This window comes from Bos taurus, chromosome 26 (assembly GCF_002263795.3).
Source record: "Bos taurus isolate L1 Dominette 01449 registration number 42190680 breed Hereford chromosome 26, ARS-UCD2.0, whole genome shotgun sequence".
NCBI lineage: Eukaryota > Metazoa > Chordata > Mammalia > Artiodactyla > Bovidae > Bos > Bos taurus.
In genome coordinates, this window is record NC_037353.1 from 2,790,354 (window position 1) to 2,814,557 (window position 24,204).

At 38.7% G+C, this 24,204-nt stretch overlaps 1 protein-coding gene and 1 long non-coding RNA gene across 3 annotated transcripts in view; one reads left to right on the forward strand and one right to left on the reverse strand.

The window, feature by feature from the left end:
- Nucleotides 1-18,602, reverse strand: part of LOC112444478 (uncharacterized) — a 48,434-nt gene extending 29,832 nt beyond the window's left edge. Inside the window, exons 1-2 of one of the 2 annotated variants that reach the window (XR_003032765.2) lie at nt 17,949-18,602; nt 1,885-2,019 (exon numbers count right to left, since the gene is read on the reverse strand). This is a non-coding gene — a long non-coding RNA (uncharacterized lncRNA). The remainder of the gene's footprint in view (nt 1-1,884; nt 2,020-17,948) is intronic. The other variant, XR_009492949.1, reaches the window with a different exon arrangement.
- Nucleotides 18,603-18,725: 123 nt separating this feature from the next.
- On the forward strand, nt 18,726-23,586 carry ZWINT (ZW10 interacting kinetochore protein). Its single transcript, NM_001040529.2, is given in 9 exon segments — nt 18,726-18,803; nt 19,937-20,027; nt 20,194-20,317; nt 20,478-20,644; nt 21,150-21,206; nt 21,742-21,884; nt 21,965-22,124; nt 22,232-22,314; nt 22,928-23,586. Coding segments are annotated over 8 exon segments (861 nt in total). The 5' UTR covers nt 18,726-18,762; the 3' UTR covers nt 22,310-22,314; nt 22,928-23,586.
- Nucleotides 23,587-24,204: the final 618 nt, after the last annotated feature.

Below are 24,204 nucleotides of genomic sequence, written 5' to 3' on the forward strand. Positions count from 1 at the left end.
TTATGAAGAAATTGCATTAGAGAAATGGGAAAGGGATATGTCCTGTGTGTGTGTGTGTTTTCAGATCAAGTCATACAAGAGAGCTGCATCCTCATCTGCCGTAAATGGATAAAGGATGACATAGAAAAGAGAAAACTTAATTTTAAGCATATTTTATATATCTGAAGAGCTTCCTTTGTGGCTCAGATGGTGAAGAATATGCCTGCAATGCAAGAGGCCCAGGTTCAATCCTTGGGTTGGGAAGATTTCCTGGAGAAGGAAATGGAAACCCATTCCAGTATTCTTGCCTGCAGAATTCCACAGACAGAGGAGTCTGGTGGGCTACAGCCCATGGAATAACAGAGTCAGATATGACTAAGCAACTAACACTACTACCCTCATAAAGCTCTTTGAAAACCACTAGTTCCATGATTGTTTTATATGTATGAAAGGAAATATCAGAAAAAATACCTGAAGAGTTCAAAGTACTTTTTTCAAAGGAACTAAGTCAAGGGGGGGGGGGGGCAAAGTACTTACTAGGAAAATGTTTTTTAAGTTTTGTAGTATTATTTGACCCAAGTATATATGTATATATATCTCTGGTTTGATATAAAATTAAATACCATGGAATAATAGCAACGGAAATATCAAAATTTTGCCTGTTATTCTAATGATTGATTTAGCCAAGAAAAGGAAAGAATGAAGGAAACAAAAAGTAATTTAAAAATGACTGGTTCTGGTAGCAGATAGAAACTTATGTTCAAAATGAAGACAATGACATTGCATCTCTTTTTTATAAGGAAAAAACAGGAAATTTTGCAGCATAAATATTTTCAAAATGCATTTTTAAAGACCTAGGCCAGCTCTTAAGTCCTCCAGAGCTGCACTGTCCAATATGGTAACCATTGGCTACACATGGTTATTTAAAATTAGGTGTAAATAAGATTTTAAGTTCTATCCCTCACATTAGCCACAGTTCATATGCTAAAAAGCCACATCTGGCTTATGGCAATCTTTTGGATAGCAGAAATAAATATTTTCATTACTGCATACATTTCTATTGGAAAGCACTGCTCTAGGTCTTGCTGTTTACATGCTGAATTTGTACTAAGTCTTTCATGTGGTGCCTCAGATGGTAAAGAATCTTCTTACAATGCAGGGGACCTGGGTTCAACCCCTGGGTCGCAAAGATCCCCTGGAGAAGCGAATGGCTATCCACTCCAGTATTCTTGCCTGGGGAATTCTATGGACAGAGAAGCCTAGCAAGCTACAGCCCATAGGGTCACAAAAAGTCAGACGTGACTAAGCAAGTAACCTTCCATACTCTGAAACCCATTGTCTTGAGGAGAAATGAACAAACCTGCCAAGATATCAATGCCTTTAGAAAACCAAATATTTTCATATCATTTAGAAACAAGTTTGATATTCTAGCCCTGAACTGGAACTACTTCATTCATATTCTACAGATATTTATTAATATCTGTATAATCATGTGCCAGGCAGTTTGCTGGATATTGAGAAAACAGTGTTACTCAAGAACCTCAATATCCATCAGCAAAATGATGGTACAGGAAGCCCCAGAACCTGGTGCACCACAGAAGCATCAACTTAACAACATACAGCCCCAGAAACTTCTATGAGAAATTCAGAAATCAGTTAGGAAGATGTAGCACTAAGGCAAGTTCAAATCCAAGAAGAGTCACAATGAAACAGATAAGAAAAGCTATTTAATTCCAGCCATGCTACTCAAAGCTAGCACAGTTTGTAATTGGGAAGAAAAGCCCAGCTGTGGCTTCTCCTTTGGGAAGGAAAGAGAATGGTAGAATGTGTATTTAAAGTTCCAGATTTTAGAGGGACTGCTTTCTGTTTAACCTGACTCAAGGCACTGACAGGTAACTGGCATACCTTGGATGCCAGAGACTGCAGAGATTAAAAAAGAATTCAGCAGACTGTGGCAGCACTAGAGAGTTGTAAAACTGTAGACAGAAATAGCCTCAGTTCACCATGATCAGGAGTAAGCATCCAGTTTGTGTCTTCTCCCTAGTGAGAGAAAGAAAAGAGTAGAGCATGGGTCCAACGTTCTCACTTTTGCAGGTATGTGCAGTCTGAGACTGGTTTCTGTTTCATCTGACATGAAGTGCCGACAGAATAGTTACACCTTGACACCTGGGGGATACAGAGAGACTGGTGGCTTCAGGCAAAACCAGAGAAAAACAATAAACCTTTCAAACTGGAAAATGATATACACAAGTCCAGAGAAGGTGCATCCTTAGAAAAAGCTGGAAAGACCCAAAAATCTGTAGCTGGATTGATTGGTGAAAGTCTTTCCCTGTATGAAGCCAGTAGATAAGATTGGAAGAGTTGTCTTTTTGTGTTCAAATGTGTGGATTCCAACACAGCATTATAAGGCATATGAAGAAACAGGAAAATATGACCCAATCAGAGGAATAAAGAACATCTCCAGAAACTGACCTTAAAGAAAGTAGCACAGTATTGTTAACTATATTCACCATTGTTGTAAAGCACATCTCTAAAACTTATTTATCTTCCTAAAATAAATCTTTATACCATTGATCATCTCCCAGTTTCCCCCTCTTCCCACTCCCTGGCAAACAACATTCTGCTTTTTGTTTCTAAGTGATTGGTTACTTCATTGGTTTCATATAAGATATCTAAAGTTAGATTTCATATTATATGCTTTTTACCGCAATAAAAAAGAGATGTAAAAAAAGATGATCAGCATCTATCCAGGCTTTGAACAATTAAATAAGACTATGCATTACTGTCTAAAACAATGTCATAAGAGCTATTATAGAACAGTATAGGGTGATAAGGGAGAATAGAAGAGAGGCACTTAGCTAATGTCTAAGGCTAACAGGATCATCAAGAAAGGCCTTCCAGAAGAACTGGTATCAAAACTACAGATGAGAAACTAGTGACACTTTCTACACAAACATGCAGTTTAGAAGATGACCTAGTATTTATTTCAGTCAAAAGGAAGAGCATGTAAGAAAGGTTAAGAGCAACAGAAAGTATGTTTTAATTTGCAGTGGGGAGGTAAGGGGTTGGGGAGAATGGTGAAGTGATAAGGAGAGAATAAAGAGAAAAAACAATAAGTTATAATCAGGGACCATATCATATAGGGACTAGTAAAATATTTAAAGAGTATGGTCTCCCAAGTGTTCATCCAATAGACTGTACTTTTCATATTTGTTTTATTCACACTTTGAACAATACTCTCCACATTATATACAGTGTGTTGAATGTATTAAATATTCATTCAGTATGCACCAAAAGATTTAATAATGTAAATATATGCTTGGATTTGCATTTTATGACGTTCTACTTACATTTCAGAAAAGGGATTATAAAAGGCTACTGTAATATTAATTATGAACAGTCTCTGTGCTTGCATCTGAAAAGAACAATCATAATTCCATATATATTATGAAACATACTATATACCCATTAAGGCTAATTTATTTATATATAATTAGAGTTAAATGCCTGCATGTGTGTGTATAAATTTGTTTATGATGTGAGAATAATAATATTTTACTGATGCATTTATATATTTCTCCTTGGTTTATAGTTTTATTCTCACTTCCAAAATTTGTATAAGACCATTAGTGACTTGGGGCCAAGAGAGTAAACATACGCACTCTCAGCACATTCCTAGTTACTTCTTGCATTAAAAGTTTAGGTGCTAATTGTATACCAACAAGGCACAGTTATCAGTTAAATCAAATATCCACTAGATTGAGAACAGAAGTTCCAACAAAGGCACAGACTGCATTAACAGTTGGATGGGCATTATCCATGATATGTTTGTCCTTCATATTCAAAGATAATAGCCAGTGGATGTTTTTCTCTCAATATGTGAACGTATTTGGAAAACCACAAGTATGTGACCACCTGCTCACAGGTGAAAGCACTATTGAGACCTTCAGTTTTGGCAGCTCAACTCCTTTGACTCATGTCCTACAAATGCCATTGATTGGGAAAATATACAGAATCACCTATTGTTTTACATCAATTCAGTCAACTTGCTGCTGTTCCCCACTATTGCACAGCTGTATCAAAGGGTTTGCATGCTGCCTCAGGGGTTACAACTATAAGCTCTATAGCAGACAACTTTCAGGCTGTAATCAATTATGACTTTCAGAAAAAAAAATGTTTGAGAGTCACAGCATACATAACTGAAAGGGATGATAAATTTTAAGGAAAGCCTTTAATTTTATAAATAAGAAAACATAATTTTATAGAATTTAAATTGATAGTCAATAATGCTATGTTTTCTAGTTACACAGTTGAGGCTAGTGTTTTTTTCTAATATACAGTGCTGTTATTAAAGTAGTCCATTGACAACAGCATTCTTCCTTTCCTTTTTTCTTCCTTTATTATTTTTTATTTCTTTTCTTTTTCCTTCCCTTTCTCCTTTATCCCTCTCTCCTTCCTTCCTTCATTTTATTTAGGCAATCATTCACTTGGGCTTCCCAGGTGGCACTAGTGGTAAAGAACCTGCCTGCCAATGCAGGAGACACAGGAGATGCTGGTTCAACCCCTGGGTTGGGAAGACAGATCCCCTGGAGAAGGGCATGGCAATCCACTCCAGTATTCTTGCCTGGAGAATCCCATGGACTGAGGAGCCTGCTGGGCTACAGTCCATAGGGTCATAGAGAGTCAGACACAACAAGCATCTTATGACTCACTTGCTAATTCACTTAATTATATATATATATATATATATATATATATATATATTTTTGCCAAACAACTAGTGTTTTTCAAGATCAATGCTAATTGCTAAGCATACAAAACTGTAAGTTAAAACCACAGCTAAAAATATTAGCTAAGACTTCAGGAATATGAGAAAGTATAGACTCACTTTTCCCTGTTTCTTCCAAGTATAATTATATAACTTTAAAAGTACTTTATAGACAACAGTAAGATAAATCTGAAAGCTAGAAAGAAGAATGTGTACCAGCTAGAGGGTACAGGAGTTGAGAAATAACAACATGGTGAGTTACCTGTTTTTTTTTTTCCTCTCCCATACACCTTGGACTGGCAATGGAGAGACCTGCCACAAGAAATGATTAGGCATAAAGGGAAAAAAAAAAAAAGAAAGAAAGAAAGATAGAAAGAAAAAGAAGTAAGAAAGACAAATCTGTTCTTTCTCACCAAAGGACTGGGAAAGTAGAAACCCAAAAGAGACCTAGTAGGGAACCTCAAGCAGATTTCCACAGAGCCTCTGTTGATTATCCAACTTACCAACAGCAGTGGCAACAGCAAAGTCTCAGCCATCCCAGCTTCTGTTCCATACCTTATGGCAGGTGAGTGATGTTATCTCCCAGCACGGAAGAAACAAACTCTTAATGTTCTTATCCCCTGTCCAGAAGCAGGGCCCAGAGACTGGTCCCATCAGCTCATTTCTACTGCAATAGTAAAGCTCTGTGACTCCCTGGCTTCCATCCAATGGTATAAGGGAACTAGGGCCAGTGGTTTTTTGCCTCACACATAATATTGCTCAGTACCCCCACAGATGGCACCAATAGGGCTTACACAGGAGTCCTAGCAGCACCAGAAATCAAACAAGACAAAATATCACTGCAAGGGATCACAAACTAAATATTCAAGGGAATTACAACTCAGAGAAGTAGACTATAACTTATATACTATATAACTTAAATAGAACAACTAACTGCCTGCTAAAATAGAATACTTGGATAGGAAGAGGAATCCACTAATAAAATAAATGTTCAGGATACAATAAAAAAAATCATTATACCAAGAATTTGGAAAATCAGAATTTAATGAGAAAAGATAACCAATATGGAGATTAAGCTGATATTGAAATTATCTGACAAGCATTTTAAAAGCAACTGCCTTAAAAATTACAAATTGTCTCAAAACATATGAAAACAGAAAATCTCAGCACAGAAATAGAAATTATATAAAATAACTGAAAAGATTATAGAATCAAAAACTATTATTAAAAAAATTTAACTGAAATTAAAAAAAAAACTCAATTGTACACAACAGAGTGTAAATGGAAATGATAAAATCAACTGAAGATAAAGACAGATCAACAGAAATTTCTGTAGAAAAATTTAAGAAGAGCAAAAATTTATTTTATCACAGTACAGAAGAGAAAGAGTGTGGTACTGGGAAAGTATTTGAAGAAACAATGGCTGAAAACTTGCCAAAGTTGGCAAAAGACACAAATCTACATATGTAAACATGCAAAAACCTCAAATAACTCCAAAGAAATCCACACCAAGATATAACAAAATTAAAATTTTAAGTATGAAATAAAAAGAAAAAAAATTTTAAAATAGCCAGAGGAAAAGAATACATTACCTGTAAAAGAATAACAATTCATATTATAGTGGATTTCCTATCTGAAACCACGCACGCCAGAAGGAAGCACAACTGTGTGCTTTTTGTTTTTGTTTTTTTTTAAGGTGCTGAAAGAAAAGAGCTGTCAATTCTAAAAGGAACCAGAAATTCTATATCCATTGGTGAAACTATCCATCAGGAATAAAGAAGACATAAACATATTCTCAGTCAAAAGAATGCTAAAATAATTTGTGCTAGCAAATCTACACTTAAACAATTACTAACAAAAGCTCTCTAAACCTTCAAAAAAAGAAGGTGATAACAGAAGACAGTGATCTTTAGAAAGGAAAGAAGAACAATAGACAATAGTAAATATAATAGGCTATTCTTCATCACATAAACTTCTTTTAGCAAATAGTTTGATTACAATACAAGTTATAACTGTGAAAGTGTTAGTTGCTCAGTTGTGTCTAACTCTTTGTGACCCCATGGGCTATAGCCCGCCAGGCTCCTCTGTCCATGGAATTCTCCAGGTAAGAATACTGGAGTGGGCAGCCATTCCCTTCTCCAGGGGATCTTCACACCCCAGAGATCAAACTTGGATTTCCTGCTTTGCAGACAGATTCTTTACCCTCTGAGCCACCAGGGAGGCCCAATAACTATCTGACATGATAAATGTATATAGACAAGTATATTATTAAGATGGAGAAGGTAAAGGGACCTAAGGAGAAGCAAAAGTTTTATTTTTCACTCATAAAATTTTTTTCAAGCTGTTGTATTATTTTAATTATATAACCAAATGTATCTTATAAGATTAATCATAATTCTATTAATGATTTGTATACAGAGTATGGTTGAGACGTGAGTTGGATATATTCTGTTAATCTCTGTCTTTTAATTTGTGTATTTAGACATTTTAACATATAAAGTAATTATATGTATGTTGGGGTTTAATTTTGTCATTATTGTTTCTGTTTCTGTGTCTTTTGATGTAACTTCATTTGATATAAAATGTTAATACAGGCAATCAATATCTTTGTACATGTTAATTAAAATATTTTTATTTGGATATTTAAGACTGTCATACTAAGTGACAAAAATACTAGTAAATCATTACTTTTAAAATGGCATTGTACATTGTGACACCAAAATAATGAAAGCCTATATTATAGTCATACAATTAAAAACAAAATTTTACTTGCTTGGACACTAAAGTAACTATGTAAATTACTGGTTTTGAACCTGTGTATCTATGTGATATAAAGGGACATGCTTACTAGGATTGAGTGTTATTTTTTAATGCATTTCATTTAGTTGGAAATATAAATTTACCTAAGGATTTATGACTTTTCCACTAATATTCAACAAAAGAGTCCAAAATTGCAGTACCTGGCTATAATCTCAAAAACAACAGAATAATCTTCGTTCATTTCCAAGGCAAACCATTCAATATCACCATAATCCAAGTCTGTGCCCCAACCACTAATGCCAAAGAGGTTGAACGGTTCTGTGAAGACCTACAAGACTTTCTAGAACTAACATCAAAAACAGACGTCTTTTTCATCATAGAGGACTGAAATGCAAAAGTAGGTAGTCAAGAGAAACCTGGAGTAACAGGCAAGTTTGGCCTTGGGGTACAAAATGAAGCAAGGAAAAGGCTAACAGAGTGTTGCCAAGAGAACGCACTGATCATAGCAAATACTCTCTTCCAACAACACAAGAGACAACTCTATACATGGACATCACAAAATGGTCAATACTGAAATCAGATTGATTACATTCTTTGCAGCCAAAGATGGAGAAGCTCTATAGTCAGGAAAAATAAGACCGGGAGTTGACTGCAGCTTATGTCATGAACTCCTTAGTGCTAAATTCAGACTTATATTGATGCTAAGTCACTTCAGTCATGTCCGACTCTGTGCGACCCCATAGACGGCAGCCCAACAGGCTCCCCCGTCCCTGGGATTCTCCAGGCAAGAATCCTGGAGTGGGTTACCATTTCCTTCTCCAATGCATGAAAGTGAAAAGTGAAAGTGAAGTCGCTCAGTCGTGTCCGACCCTCAGCGACCCCATGGACTGCAGCCCTCCAGGCTCCTCCACCCATGGGATTTTCCAGGCAAGAGTACTGGAGTGGGTGTCATTGCCTTCTCCAAGACTTATACTGAAGAAAGTAGCAAAAACCATTTGACCATTCAGGTATGATCTAAATCAAATCCCTTGAAATTATACAGTGGAAGTGAAAAATAAATTTAAGGGATTAGATCTCATAGAATGCCTGAAGAACTATGGACAGAGGTTTGCAACATTGTACAGGAGGCTGTGATCTAAACCATCCCCAAGAAAAAGAAATGCAAAAAGGCAAAATAAGGAGGTTTTCAAATAGCTGAGAAAAGAAGAGGAGCAAAAGAAGAGATACCAAGGGAACATTTCATGCAAAGATGGGCTCAATAAATGACAGAAACTGTATGGAAATAACAGAAGCAGAAGATATTAAGAGGTAGCAATAAAACACAGAAGAATTATAGAAAAAGATCTTTATGACCCAGGTAACCACAATGGGTGTAATCACTCACCTAGAGCCAGACATCCTGGAGTGTGAAGTCAAGTGGGCCTCATAATCATATTTAAACAGAATTAAAAATTTCAAAGGGATGAATAATTTCTTTAGCAATATTGTAGAATAGATGTATAAGGATAAAATGGCAGGGGGCGGGGAGTAAAATCCCTAGATTATGTCTTTGTTCCTCTTGCTTTTCCAAGCCACCCACTTTGGTTTCCTTGGTGGCTCAGACCTTAAAGAATCTGCCTGCAATACAGGAGGATCTGAGTTGGATTCCTGGGTTGGGAAGATCCCCCAGAGAAGGGAATGGCTACCCACTCCAGGAGAATTCCATGGATAGAGGAGCCTGGCAGGGACTACAATTCAAGGGATCGCGAAGAGTTGGGCATGACTGAGCCACTAACATTTTCCAGTTCCACTGTGTGCACCTATGAAATACTAGCTATCCCTGGATGAATCTCCTTGGCTGTGGAGTGATTAAAAAATATATATATATATATATTTAGGACTTATCTTAATCTATGAAGAGAAACATATAACGCTTTTTGAACTGAAAGGGAAAGATATATATAGATAAAATGAAATTATCTCCCTTCAAAATTAGAGGAAAGCAATGGGAATTATCAAAACATGATTATAAGTGCAACAGATACATAAAAATGAGTTTGAGAATTAAAAATAATCCCTTTAGCTTTCAGGCTTCCATCATGTTGTTTTGTTTCATTACTGTCAGAAAACAAAGAGTAAGAAGCTGGAGGGTTAGACAGTGATTAGAAAAGATTCAATATGCTTTCATGGGCATTTACTCCTAGGGAGATATCTTTCCCAGGAGGGTGTTGCAATTTACTTCTGATGATCTGTATCCAAATTGCATGTTTGCTAAGCATCATTAGAAGAATGAGGTTGAAATAGGGAATTGAACAGGGTGTAAGAAAGAATCTATCCATCTGTAACTAGCAAACCAAGGCAAGAATTATCTTATGATCTGAAATTCAGATGCCCAACATGGAGATTCTTCCTAAGAGAAGTAGTGTGTTTATCTGAAAATTCCAGCAAAGCACAGTTGTAGCTAACACTAAACTGTCAGTGACTCAGAATTATAGTTCATGGAAAAGAAGTAATAGCTTTATGAGCTCATGTTAAGTCTTTGGAAGGGTATCTCTGAGTTGTTTTAGTGAAACTTCAAATTTGAGTTTACATATAAAGACCAAGTTGATGTTGAAAAACGAACAATAGGAAATAGTGAAAGGTAAAAATTGTAAATTATGTTAAACACTCATGGAATGGGAGTAGATAGTTTATTGGAAAATAAGCATTTACTGAGTAGTTATATGACAGACTATTTCTAAATAATTTCTGCAGTTATGCATGCTTTGGCTTTATTTAAATATGACTCCTAAAATTGTAATTATGTCCACTATGTCTTGGACATAGATTAAGATGATTCCTCAAAATTCTTTTACTCGTTTTTTCACACACACACACACACAAAAAAATAACCCTGCTCATAATTATCCCTATTTAATAAAAGAGAAGATAGAATTCAATATTTCATTTAAATTACCCAAGGTCACAAATGTAGTTGGTAGTTGGACTGAAATTGAACTTGAATCTCTTTATTACAAAGACCGTATTCTTTGCCTTTTGTCATGTATTGTGCTATAAGAAACCTGATTTTCAGCATCTTCAGGGGACAAATAATTTTCTCTGATGAAATATGACTCTCAACTAAGTTCAGGATTTGATCATCTAAAATGCATGACCTAGTCCACCCACCTTTCCTGCAAAACATTTACAGAAAATACAGTTGAAAATGTACAATTTTGAAAATGCTGGTCATTGAAATGCTATAATTGAAGAGAGTCTGTTTGGTAGGAAGTTAGTCATAAGCAAGGAAGGATGAAGGCAATGCCAAAGAATGCTCAAACTACCACACAATTGCACTCATCTCATACGCTAGTAAAGTAATGCTCAAAATTCTCCAAGCCAGGCTTCAACAATACGTGAACTGTGAACTTCCAGATGTTCAAGCTGGTTTTAGAAAAGGCAGAGGAACCAGAGATCAAATTGTTGACATCTGCTAGATCATCAAAAAAGCAATTGAGTTCTTAATTCTGCTTTTTTGACTATGCCAAAGCCTTTGACTGTGTGGATCACAATAAACTGGGGAAAATTCTGAAGGAGATGGGAATACCAGACCACCTGACCTGCCTCTTGAGAAACCTATATGCAGGTCAGGAAGCAAGAGTTAGAACTGGACATGGAACAACAGACTGGTTCCCAATAGGGAAAGGAGTATGTCAAGGCTGTATACTGTCACTCTGCTTATTTAACTTCTATGCAGAGTACATCAAGAGAAATGCTGGGCTGGAGGAAGCACAAGCTGGAATCAAGATTGTCAAGAGAAATATCAATAACCTCAGATATGCAAATGACACCACCCTTATGGCAGAAAGTGAAGAAGAACTAAAGAGCCTCTTGATGAAAGTTAAAGAGGAGAGTGAAAAAGTTGGCTTAAAGTTCAACATTCAGAAAACTAAGATCATGGAATCCGGTCCCATCACTTCATGGCAAATAGATGGGGAAACAGTGGCTGACTTTATTTCTCTGGGCTCCAAAATCACTACAGATGGTGATTGCAGCCATGAAATTAAAAGATGATTTAACTCCTTGGAAGGAAAGTTAAGACCAAAATAGACAGCATATTAAAAATCAGAGACATTACTTTGTCAACAAAGGTCCGTCTAGTCAAGGCTATGGTTTTTCCAGTAGTCATGTATGAATGTGAGAGTTGGGCTATAAAGAAAGCTGAGCACCAAAGAATTAATGCTTTTGAACTGTGGTGTTGGAGAAGACTCTTGAGAGTCCCTTGGACTGCAAGGAGATCCAACCATCCTAAAGGAGATCAGTTCTGGGTGTTCACTGAAAGGACTGTTGATGAAGCTGAAACTCCAATACTTTGGCCAACTGATGCGAAGAGCTGACTCACTTCAAAAGACCCTGATGCTGGGAAAGATTGAGGGCAGGAGGAGAAGGGGATGACAGAGGATGAGATGGTTGAATGGCATCACCAACTCAATGGACATGAGTCTGGGTAAACTCCGGGCGTTGGTGATGGACAGGGAGGTCTGGCATGCTGTGGTTCATGGGGTTGCAAAGAGTCAGACAAGACTGAGCAACTGAACTGAACTGAACTGACGGAAGGATGGCTTGGCTGAAAGATATGCAAGCTGTTTCTAAAACCCATCCCAGACACACCCAGGAGAGCTGACAGATAAGTTAAAAAAATAATCACAAGTACTTTTCCAACTCCTGCAGGTGCAACCTAGGCACACAGTGGATACAAAGTAACCACAGGGGCTTCTCCAATAACCTTAGGCATCTAAGAGCCCATTTAGGGTGCATACATATTCTACACCTGATTATAAGAGACTGAATTATGGGAATACATAAACAACACAAGCTACTTTTATGTATCTTGCAATTGTCAATCTGCCTTTTGCATTCCCTGTCATTGACTGGTGGTAGGTAGAAGCCCTATTTTGCACAGGGCTTTAACCAAAGTCTCCTTTAACCAAAGGAGACTGGAAGTGTAAAAAGGGGAAAACCAAGAGAAAAAAGACTGTTCCTTTAGGGTTAGCCTGCTCCCAAACCTTGGGAGTGTGTGTCTAATAAAGGATCTGTCTGCTTGAGCTGCACTGAGCTGTAATTTGTGTTTCAAAGTTCTTAGTCTGTGTTTCTAAATTTTTATTGCAATAAGGCAAGAAATAAGGCAGAAAACTAAACCAAACTGACAAATCTAAAAAACTATTTGTACTGAAATATGCCCTCTCTCAACTGAAATTTTTAATAAATAAGGTTTTTTAAGTTTCAGAAATCATAAGCAAAGCATATAATTTGGAGGATAAAGCATTGCTACCACATGTAAGTAGAACAGGACAAAAACAAAGTAATAAAGCAATTTAGAATCAATTTTAAAAACATTCACTGAGAATCAGGCAGAGAATAAATATAATTACCAGGTGGCACTAGTGGTAAAGAACTCACCGACAATGCAGGAGATCTAAGAGACATGGATTTGACCCCTGGGTCAGGAAGATCCCTTGTAAGAGAGAGCATGGCAATCTACTCCTCTGTTCTTGCCTGGAGAATCATATGAACAGAGAAGCAGGGGGTGGGGAGGGACGGCTACAGTTTATAGGTTTGCAGACTCACACAAGTGAAGTGACTTGGCACACAGGTAGAGAATAAGATGCTGATGACTTAAGGAAAACAAACCTTCAACAAAGGCTGAATTTTATTGATGACAATCTCTCAGGTCTAACTCCAATTAGTTCACTAGCTAACTTTAGTGTCAGATATATTTCAGATTTAGGTCTGCAACTTACTACAACAGTTGTGTGGCCATGGTAAATTTACTTCAATTAAGTTTCTTTTCTATTAATCTAGAGTAATAAAAGTTCAGAGTTTCTGTGTGGCCATTAAATGAGGTTTTTTTTTAAGTCCAGCTTAGTGCCTTGGGTTAATAAATGTGAATTTCACCCATTCATAACAAAATTCCCACAGATGCCAGGTTTAAGGAGGACTTAATCCATTTTTCTTTTCCAAATTTCAAAATTTACACATCAGTTTAGAAGTTGTGATTGCTTTTAAAACACAAAGATGATTAGCTCCTGCAGTATTAAGAATGAGTAGCTTTCTTACACTTTTATGAAGGAAAAATTACCTAATTGTGAAGGAGCAAATTATCTAGTTTTGTCAAGGAAATATTATTGTGTCCTGGTAATGAAGTATTTAAACTTCTTGCCTGTTTTCTTTTAAACAAGGTGAAGTTATGGTGTTAAATACTTTAATTTGAATGTTAAATGCTTTAAAAAGTCTAACTAGTCCACTTCTGTGTTTGTGTTTAATTACCTAGAGAGAGAAGTGTTTACCTAAAGTTCAGTCTCACCAGTCCAGAGAAATACTGGAGACATTGTTGATTCATGCTCTTATGCAATAACTATATTAAGTATTCTCTGAAAATTATTGGCAGCCAACCTTTGAAATAACACACAGTTGTAAAAATAAAAATAAATTAAGAAAAAAAAAGAGAAATCAAAATGACCATTCGTAACTTCCAACCTAATACAATGTAAATCTTAGGAAATCCCAGCAGGCCTTTTGTTAGATTTTGATCAGCGATTCCTAAAATGTATATGGAAATGAAAAAGATCTAGAATAGTCAAGAGGAACTAAGATCCCACAAGATGCACAATGTGGCAAAAAAAGAAAAAAAAAAAAAAACAGACCAACAGAATAGTCAAGTCATATTTGTAAAAGAAGAAATATTTGAAAGACATACACTTCTCAACTTCTAAAGGTATTATAAAAAGGTGCAATAATCAAAACAATGCAGTTCTGCTATAAGAATAATATTGATCAATGAAATAGAATTGAGACTCCATGAAACACAAATACATTTTTAGCAAATTAATTTTCTGTGCCAAGAAGTGCCAAGACAATTAAATGAGGAAAGACTAATTTTTTGACAAGTACTGCAGTAACAACTGAATTTCCATGTACAGAAAGATGAATTTAGACTCATATCTCACATTTGAGTTTAATGTCAGTGCTATTTTCAGAACCATTTCACATGCACTACACACAAAAACAAAACTTTAAGGCAAATGAGGAAATTTTTTATTACTAGGAACATATGCTTTAACATTTTTTTCCACTTGTTAAGTGACCAAAAGATGTTTCTATCTTAATAATGAAAATATAATGCTCCTATCAATTATATGCTTAAGGGAATTTGCTTTACATCCTTGCTTGTTGTGCTATTACTTTCTGCAATTGGGGAGATGAGTTGAGCAACATAAAATTTTTATATATAATTTATGGAGGGCATTAGAGTTTGATAAACAGCAAATACCTCTTTAAATTCATAAACAGCTTATACACTTGCAACTTCTTTACTGCAAATGTGACTTTTTTAAGCCTTGGAAAATTTTTTATCCTGTTTGGTAAAATTAATGTCAATGTAAACTTTTGTACATAAATTACAAAATTGAAATTAATGTAAATGAAAAATTTTGGTACATAATTTACAGGATACATTTATCTATTGATGGAATTGTTCTAAAATTTCCATTATCCAGTATGGTAGTCATTAGGCATACATTGCTATTGAAAACTTAAATGTGGCTAATGTGACTTAGAAAATTATTGAACTGTAAGTTAAATTTAAATAGGTACACATGGCTGTGGCTACTGTATTAGACAACACAGAAAGAGAAGAAAACTTAGAATCATATGTTTTTTATTGACCTATAGTAATTTTCATTTGGAGAAGGAAATGGCAAATTAGGTCAGATCTCTGTACTTCCCTGGCAGCTCAGATGGTAAAGACTCAGCCTGCAATGTAGGAGAGCTGGGTTTGATCCCTGGGTTGGGAAGATCCCCTGTAGAAGGAAATGGCAACCCACTCCAGTATTCTTGCCTGGAAAATCCCATGGACAGAGGAGCCTGGCAGGCTACATACAGTCCATGGGGTCGCAAAGAGTTGGATACCCCGGAGCGACCAACAGTTTAACACTTTCTAGAAATCAGAGCCAAGTGGAGGGTTAAACAGAGCTGCAAATTTAGGTTTTGTTTGCTTGTTTGGGGCCACACCATGCTATTTACAGGATTTTAGTTCCAGATCAGAGGTAGAATCTGGGCTCTTGGCAGTACAAGCATAGAGTTCTAAACACAGGAAACCCAGGGAGTGCCCCAGAGCTGGGAAATTTGCATTATGCAGAGTCCAAAGTCAACTTACACTCAAATTCAATTTGCAGTATGTCATTTTGATTTGCTATTTATCTTTTAATGATTTTGTCTTCAGTTTACAGTACAATATTTAAATATAGATATGAAGTGAGGTCATTTCAAATATTTGAAAAGGATTTTATTCAACAGGCAGTATTTTCATGGGAATTTTAGTTTAGGTAGGTAGTTAGGCATGAGTAACTGGGGCGGCCAAGCCAAAAAAGATTCAAGTAGGTCTCTAAACCCCACCCCAGAGAGGCCCCACTGCAGCCCAGGAGAGCTCACAGATACACTATTAATACAAAATAACAACACTTTTCCAACTCTAGTGCATTGGCCCTAGGCACATATTGGCTCTGGCACATGGGTCTGGATGCACAGGTGTGTCCTCAAGTGACCTTAGGCAAGTGGGAGCCTGTTAGAGGTTCATAAATATGCTATGCATACATAGATTATATGTATATTACATATATAATCTTCTTAGACTGAATTATGGGAAAGACATGCTCAATAAAGCCTGCTGTTACATAACTTGTACCTGTCAATCAAAACTGTCATCTGCCTAGATGAATATGCAAAAACTCTGTCTTGAAAAACTCTGTACCACATCATTCCTGCACCAGTGCCTCTCTTGGCTTGTTCCACCTCTCCCTTGAAATGTTCTTTCTGTTCTTTCTTCAATAAACTTCTTTTTGTCATGGCTAAGACCTCAGATTTGCCTTTATGTCTTTACCAAAGCATAAGGTTGTTAGAAATTATACCACAGCTCAGGGTCTAATCTATTAATTCCATTTAATTTCATCGGTCACATGGCAGTTTTCACTTCTACAAGTTTAAGTCTTACTATATGTTTCGTGTTTTTGATTAACTTTTTAAGAACTCTGAGACCCATTTAAAGTGTAATTTTTATATATCAAATTATGCAAACTTCCCTATAATCTAACTTTAGAACATTTTTATTTACTCACTAAAAGAAACCCCACATTCATCCCTCTTCCCCTGCCAGCCCCTAGACAACCACTAATCTGTTTCTTTATATATGGTTATTCTAGACATTTCACATAAACAAAATCATACAATATATGCCCTTTTTTCTCACTTGGCGCTTGGCTTTCAGGTACTTTCTAGCTTGTTTCAGGTGAATGCATGCATGCTAAGTCGCTCTCGTCGTTTCTCTTTGGGACCCTATGGATTGTAGTCCACCAGGCTCTTCTGTTCATGGGATTCTTCAAGCAAGAATACTGGAGTAGGTTGCCATTCCCTTCTTCAGGGAATGTTCCTCACCCAGGGATGGAACCCCCATCTCTTAGGTGTCCTGCATTGGCAAGCAGGTTCTTTACCTCTAGAGTCACCTGGGAAGCCCAAATACGTGCTCTTTTTTGACTAGCACTTGGTAAGTTTAACATTTTGAGGAACTTCTAAACTGTTTTCCAAAAGCAGATACATCATTTTACATTTCTACTAGCAACATGAGCAGTCCACTTTTTTCACATCCTTCCCTCTTGCCATCTTTTTGAACATAACTTTTAATACTCTTGATTCTAAGAGCTAGTTCTATTCTGATCAGTGATTTCCTCCTAAATATGGGTTTTCTTTTCCTGATTTTTTGCAAGCTTGGTAGTTTTTGATGCCAGACATTGTCAACTGTACCTTATTGGCTGCTGGACATTTTTGTATTCCTATAAATATTATTGAACTTTGGTCTGCTATATACTTAAATGATTTGTTAACCATTTGATCCATGGGGACGTGCTTTTAAGATTTGTTAGGTGGCCCTAGACAAGTGAAGGCTTCCCCAGTGGCTCAGTAGTAAAGAATCATCCTGCCAATGCAGGAGGCAAAAGAGAGGCCAGTTCGATCCCTGTGTAGGTAAGATCCCCTAGAGGAAACAGCAATCCATTCCAGTATTACCTGAGAAATCGCGTGTACAGAGGAGCTTGGACGGCTGCAGTCCATAGGATCCCAAAGAGCGGGAAACAACTGTGAACACATGCACTAGAGGAGTGAGGTGTCTAGGGCGAATGCTCTACTTACTATTAAGGCAAAACCTGTCTGTGTACTCTAATAACCAATGCCCCATGGATTAGGAAGTTTTCCAGCGAGATCGGTGAAACGAATTACTATTTCTGTGCCTAAGTGAATCCTTAAATCCCCTTCTGGGTAGTTTCCTCAGCCAAAAGATGCTCAAAATTCAGTAGAATCCTGGAGAAAATTCTACAGAACTCCAAGTTCTCTGAACAACTCTCGCCTTTATGTTATACTATGAAAAGAACATTACCTGTCCTGCTGCTGCTGTTGCCAAGTGGCTTCAGTTGTGTCCGACTCTGTGCGACCCCATACACGGCAGCCAACTAGGCTCGCCTGTCCCTGGGATTCTCCAGGCAAGAACACTGGAGTGGGTTGCCATTTCCTTCTCCAATGCATGAAAGTGAAAAGTGAAAGTGAAGTCGCTCAGTCGTGTCCAACTCTTCGCGACCTGGTCTCCCCCAAACTTGCAGCTCCTTCCTGTCAAAGCAGGCAATTCGCTGGGCTCTGCTTAAGTGTTCTCTCCCTGCACTGCAGTCTGGAAAACCTTGTAAACACAGTAAGCTTTTTGAACTGATAGCATTTGTTTCCTCAGTCTTCAGGGTCACTGTTACTCGTTACTGACTCCAACTGTCTTGGAAACAGACCCAGCGTTCTCCTTCAACAGCAGTAGAATTTTTTTTTTTTTTTTTTTCCTTTTTCAATAAAGGAACTGTTGAAAGGTACCCCTAAAAGCCATACAGAGAAATGTTTTCCTCTGCCGCTTAGTCTGAGGAGAACTGGGCCGCGCGCCGCGGAACGAACTCAAGCCACACCTCCCCCACCTCAGCTCCGCCTACGGGTTACTGCGCAGGCGTAGAACTGCGCGCCTGCAGCGCTCAGCAACAACTGCGCCTGCGCCAAACAACAGGGCCCGCCAATGCGTCAATCTGAGCCTGCCAATGAAAGCGCTTAAAGGTCCTTGAATCCCGCCCACTGACCGGATATCCAATCGCCTGTTCCGGCGCGCAGCCTGCGGTGGATTCAAAGTAGTTCCAGAGTAGAGCTGGAGCGCAGCCTGGAGCAAAATGGGGGCTGCAGAGTCTGAAGTGGAGACTGCAGCCCGAGAGTAAGTGTCTCCCGCCCGGGGGGTGGAGGGGGGACAGCTGGGGGCGGGCTGGGACGGTCCTTGCGCACCCCCGAGTAAAATCAGTTAATGCCCCTCGACCCATTATAGCTGTTGGGATTCGGCTCTCCCGTGAAGTGATAGTGACCTCAGACTCCCTTAGGTTGGCTCTCTCCAGGAGTAAGGCATATGAGAGACTGTTCCCCACCACGAACGCACACTCCCCAGAGATGTGTACTTAAAGGGGACGGTTACATCCCTGTCAAGCCCCCACATCCCTTCGCAGGTCGACCATCCTAACAGGGGACTTTCCACCCCGGGAGATACCCTGTGAAATCCGTTTAATTTCTGCCACTCTTGTCCCAACATACACTGTTGCTATGAGTTATTTTATCCTGGTTACCGCTTCCTAATGGAGTGCTCCAGCCCCCAACAAGGAAGAACTCTGGAGAGCCTAAACCCAGGGATCCAGCTCTCTGTCCTTAGCTCCTGCTCCAGTATTCTGAGACGTTGCTCCAAGGCTGTGTTTCTGCGCTGGGCGCTGTCCCATCCCCTGTATATTTCTTTGATTTCAGAAACTCAAATGTCTTCTTTCTTGCTTTGCGCTGACTTTCTCTAGCTTCAATGAGTGGTTCTGCTATCTAGCTGCGGTGCCCGGCTTCTCATTGCAGTGGTTTCTCCTTGCAGAGCACTGGCTCTAGAGCGATGGCTTCAGGAGCTGTGGTGCCCGGGCTTAGTTGCTCCGTGGCATGCAGAATCTAACAGGACCAGGGATGGACTCTGTAACATCTGGGTTGGCAGGCGGATTCTTATCACTGAACCACTAGGGAAGTCCCTTCAAAAGGTTTCTATTCGGTGAAACAGACCCTATTTAAAATCACAGCTCTTTCCCCACGCTTATTATTCCCCTTGCTTTGCTTATTTTTCCTCACTTATTATTTCACTTATTACTTCCATGTGTCTTCCATGCACACACATTCCTGGTCTCAGGTGGCCCTTCAAGCCTGTGTGTAGCTGCTAGTCAGGACAAGACTCAGCATTGATACACATAATCACATATGTGCAATGTGCACACAAATTCACTAGAACTAGCACCTTAGGAGTCTGCAGTTTTTCCTGTTTTCTTGCCCCTTCAGGGTCCTGGCCAAGGTAGCAGACATCCTGGAGCCTGTTGGTTTTCAGGAGGAAGCTGAACTGCCTGCCCAGATCCTGGCTGAGTTTGTGATGGTATGTGCAAGATGGGAGCTATCCTTTCACCAGCCAGGGGCTGCTCCTGAATCCTCTTGTTGAGATACTGGGCAGCATTAATGGTGAGCAGACTGTAAGGTAACCTTGTTGGCCTGCAGTACAAGGAGGTAAGAATGTTCCCTGCCGATACCCTCCTTCTGAACAGGACTCTCGGAAGAAAGACAAGCTCCTTTGCAGCCAGCTTCAAGTAGTAGACTTCCTGCAGAATTTCTTGGTTCAGGAAGGCACTGCCCAGGACCAGAACCCCTTGGCTTCTGAAGACACAAGCCGTGAGTGGGCTCAGGGTTTGGATAGGGGCTTCCCTGAGTGAAGAAGAAAGGGAGGCATCAGTCAGGTCAGCTGTTTGGCTGATGTGATGACTGAAGCCCCAGTGCTGCAGGCAAGTGGGTCTACCTCACTTATATACTAATTTTTGATGGCTCTCCACAGGGCAGAAGGCACTTGAAGCCAAAGAGCAATGGAAAGAGCTGAAGGCCACATATCAAGAACATGTGGAGGTTATCACAAATTCCCTGACCGAGGCACTGCCCAAGGTGGAGGAGGCCCAAATAAAGCAGGCACAGCTCCAGGAGGCCCTTAAACAGCTCCAGGCCAAGGTGAACCAGTGATGAGAGGAGGGAAGGTCAAGCAGAGAGGAGGAGGAAAAGGGTGAATGTGCTAGGTTGGACCCACTGGTTATCTTTTAAATTTCAACTATATGACTGAGTGTACCACATCTTCTTTATCCATTCATCAGTATTATTCAGCCATTAAAATAATATAATGCCATTTGCAGTAACATGGATAGACTTAGAGATGATCATACTTAAGTAAGTCAGACAAAGGAAAATATATGATGACATTTATATGTGGAATCTAAAAAAAAGATACAAATGAACTTACTGTAAAACAGAAATACACTCACAGACTTAGAGCAAGAACTTATGGTTACCAGAGAGGAAGGAGGCTGGGGACAGATTGGGAATTTGACATGGACACACTGCTATATTTAAAATAGATAACCAACAAGGACATGCTATAAGAGAAAACTAATTTAAAAAAATGAAATGTAACAATAAAAACACACTCCTCCTCTCATTCACTTCCTTCACTTACCTGCAGAAGCAAATGGCCATGGAAAAACTCAGAATAGCCCAGAAGCAGTGGCAGCTGGAACAGGTAGGTCCATTTCCCTAGGAAAATATCTCTTCCCACCACCATGATATTGCATGGGCCAAGTCCTCTGCCTAGAAAATTTTCATCTCATTTCCTCCTGTGTGGCATTATATTATGGGACCCACATGGACTTTGATCCTAGCATCACCACTTACCACTGCATGATTTTGAACTGTCACCTTACTTTCTCTGCTTCTGTATCTTCATCTGTGAAATGAAGAAAATAATAGCATCTACCCTGTAGAGTTGTTAGGATGATTGAGTAATTGGTACAGCAAGTGTTTAAAGTAGTGCCTGGCACATAGCAAACTAAATAAGTCTTATCATTCTTTGTGCCACTTTCCTCCAGAATGCCTCACCTTGGAACAACTCACTTTGATCCTTTTTTTCTAAGCTCCTGGTCCTGCCTAAAATGAGTGGAGTCCCTCTATTCATCTATGTATCTGAAACCCCAGCTAGGTCTAATCTGGAGGGTTGGGAAAATGGCTCCAAGACCTCAGGATCTGAGGAACCATATCTGCATTCTCACTCTTGGTAGGAGAAGCATTTGCAGAATCTGGCGGAGGCTTCATCAGAAGTGAGGGAGCGTCAGACAGGAGCTCAACAGGAACTTCAACGACTATATCAGGAACTTGGAACCCTGAAGCAGCAGGCAGGGCAGGAGAAGGACAAGCTGCAGAGGTGAGGCTGGGAGCATGGGCTGCAGACCTAGGGTTGTCCAGCAGAAGTTCCCTCTCTTCATAACCACATCCTCCTTCTAGGCACCAGACCTTCCTCCAGCTGCTATACACCCTGCAGGGTAAGCAGCTATTCAATGAGGCAGAGGCAGAGATACCACAGGAGTTGGATCTTCCTAAGGATAAGCTCCAACAGGTGACCCAGCCCCAGGAACAGAACACTCAGGACACCATGGGAAGAGAGGTCGGTGTGTCCTCCAACATGAGTGAGAGATGGAATAGTTGGGCAGGGAGATAGAGAAAAAAACGGAAAGATAGACCTTACTCACTGCCCATACCTTTTTTCCCAAGGCTGACAACCCACAGCCTGTTGGAGATGCAGGCTTACCATGGCTTCCTGGCAGACAGCAACATAAGGAAGAATCCTAGAGCAGGTCAGACTCCAACTCAGGCCGTGGTTTCCGCGGACTGCAGTATGGCAGGAGGGAGGGTCTCTGGTCTATCTATCTCTGTTTCCTAGCTCCACTGTTCATGGAAAGAATGGGATGTGGGAAGGAACAAGGAGTTTATTTTATGGTTGAAGTTTAGTACTTTATCCCCATGCCCAGCCTACCCTAGACTAGTCTGGCTCTTCCTCTTCTCCAGCCCTCTGACCTTACCCTCACGGCAGGATGGACTTAAATTCTTTGAGTGCAGTTTGATTTTTGACTACACACCTGGTCAGGGCAGGCCCTGGATTCTGTTTATTAAAAACCCTGGAGCTCTCTGAGCTGCCTGTTGGTCGGCTTATCTTCACATGTTGGTTGGAAGAGCCACACTCAAAGGCCAACAACATGATAGATACTTGGACAGGTGTGAGTGGAGAGAATATAGATCGGGAAAGGGCCCTGGCCTGGGGCATCAGAGGTTGCTTACCCAAGTGGATACGCCACAAATATGCTGAGCTTAATTCAGGGAGAAGGTGAATGCTTTATGCAGGTGATTAGATTTGGAAAGCTAACTTTAATTACTGATCATAATGTTTACTGAGTCTCTGATTTGTGCCAGGCCCTGATTTGCTATGAACTGAAGTTGCAGAAGTGGACTTAACTGACCAGTCACTGGCCACTTGGAGCATAATGATAATGAACAAGTCAATAGGATGGTTTCAGTATGTGTGACAACAGGGTTGCAAACTGAAACAGTAATAAAGAGCAATAGTGAAAAAGTATAGAGACCCGCCCCCCCAACCTCTATATTGGTCTATGATATGTGAGTTGGTATTTCTATTTGTGCTGGTATGTTTGTGTTTCTATATTTTTGTTTGTTGCTTTCATTCTCCATTCCTCTATGTGTCTCACTGAATGTATGAACAGTGGGATCACTACTGTGTTTGAGGAAGTGATTACATCCCTGATCTGTAGCCTATTCTAGGATGTCCTAATGTTATATTCCTGATACATTTTTTGTGTTCTACTGTTTTTTTTCCTTGACTCATCCTTTCGGATTGTCATTCATCTTCAAATATTCGCATGCTGAAAGACTGGCTTTTGTGATTCTCTGTTGTATGTTTTGTTCTGGTTCATTGATTTGTAGTAGTATCTTGATCATTTTCTGGCTTCTGTTTTTAGGTCAAGAATATGTTTTTTTTTGGTAAACTTTTTATCAGGTAATAAACTTCTGTATTTGGACCTTTATTTGTTTTCTCAAATAAACATTTAAAGTTATCATTTTCTTCTGGCTTCCTATTAGTATTTTCACAATCATTCAATTCATAGAATTTTCTATTAAAATTATTTCTTTGATTCATGAGTTTCTTAGAAAAATAATTTTCAAATTTTTTACTCTATGTGAGAGGATAATCTTTCTAGGTTTATTCTAATTTAGTCAGAAAATGTCAAATCTATAATAAAAACTTTGAAATTTAGTGACGGAAGCAGTTGTAGCCTTGAATGTGATTTCTTTAATGTTTCATGTTGTTTTTTTTTCTTTTTTTTTTTTTCATGTTGATTTTTTAAAAGAATGTCTTTTAGAACTGTCGTTTCAATATATTGCAGAACCAATACAATATTGTAAAGTTTAAAAATAAAATTTAAAAAAATTAAAAAAGTAAAAAAAAAGAACTGTCATGTATGATGTTTTTTGTATGTTTATTAGATTATGCTTCTTAGGTTTTTCAATTTGTATCATCTATATACTTAATTTTTTATTTTCCAAATATCATCTTCTGAGAGAGATGTATTCAGATTTCCAAATGATAGTGGATTTGCTTATTTCTCTTATAAACATCTGGATAATTTCAACAAAGCTAATCCCTATCATTCTATCTTTATAATTTTAAATTC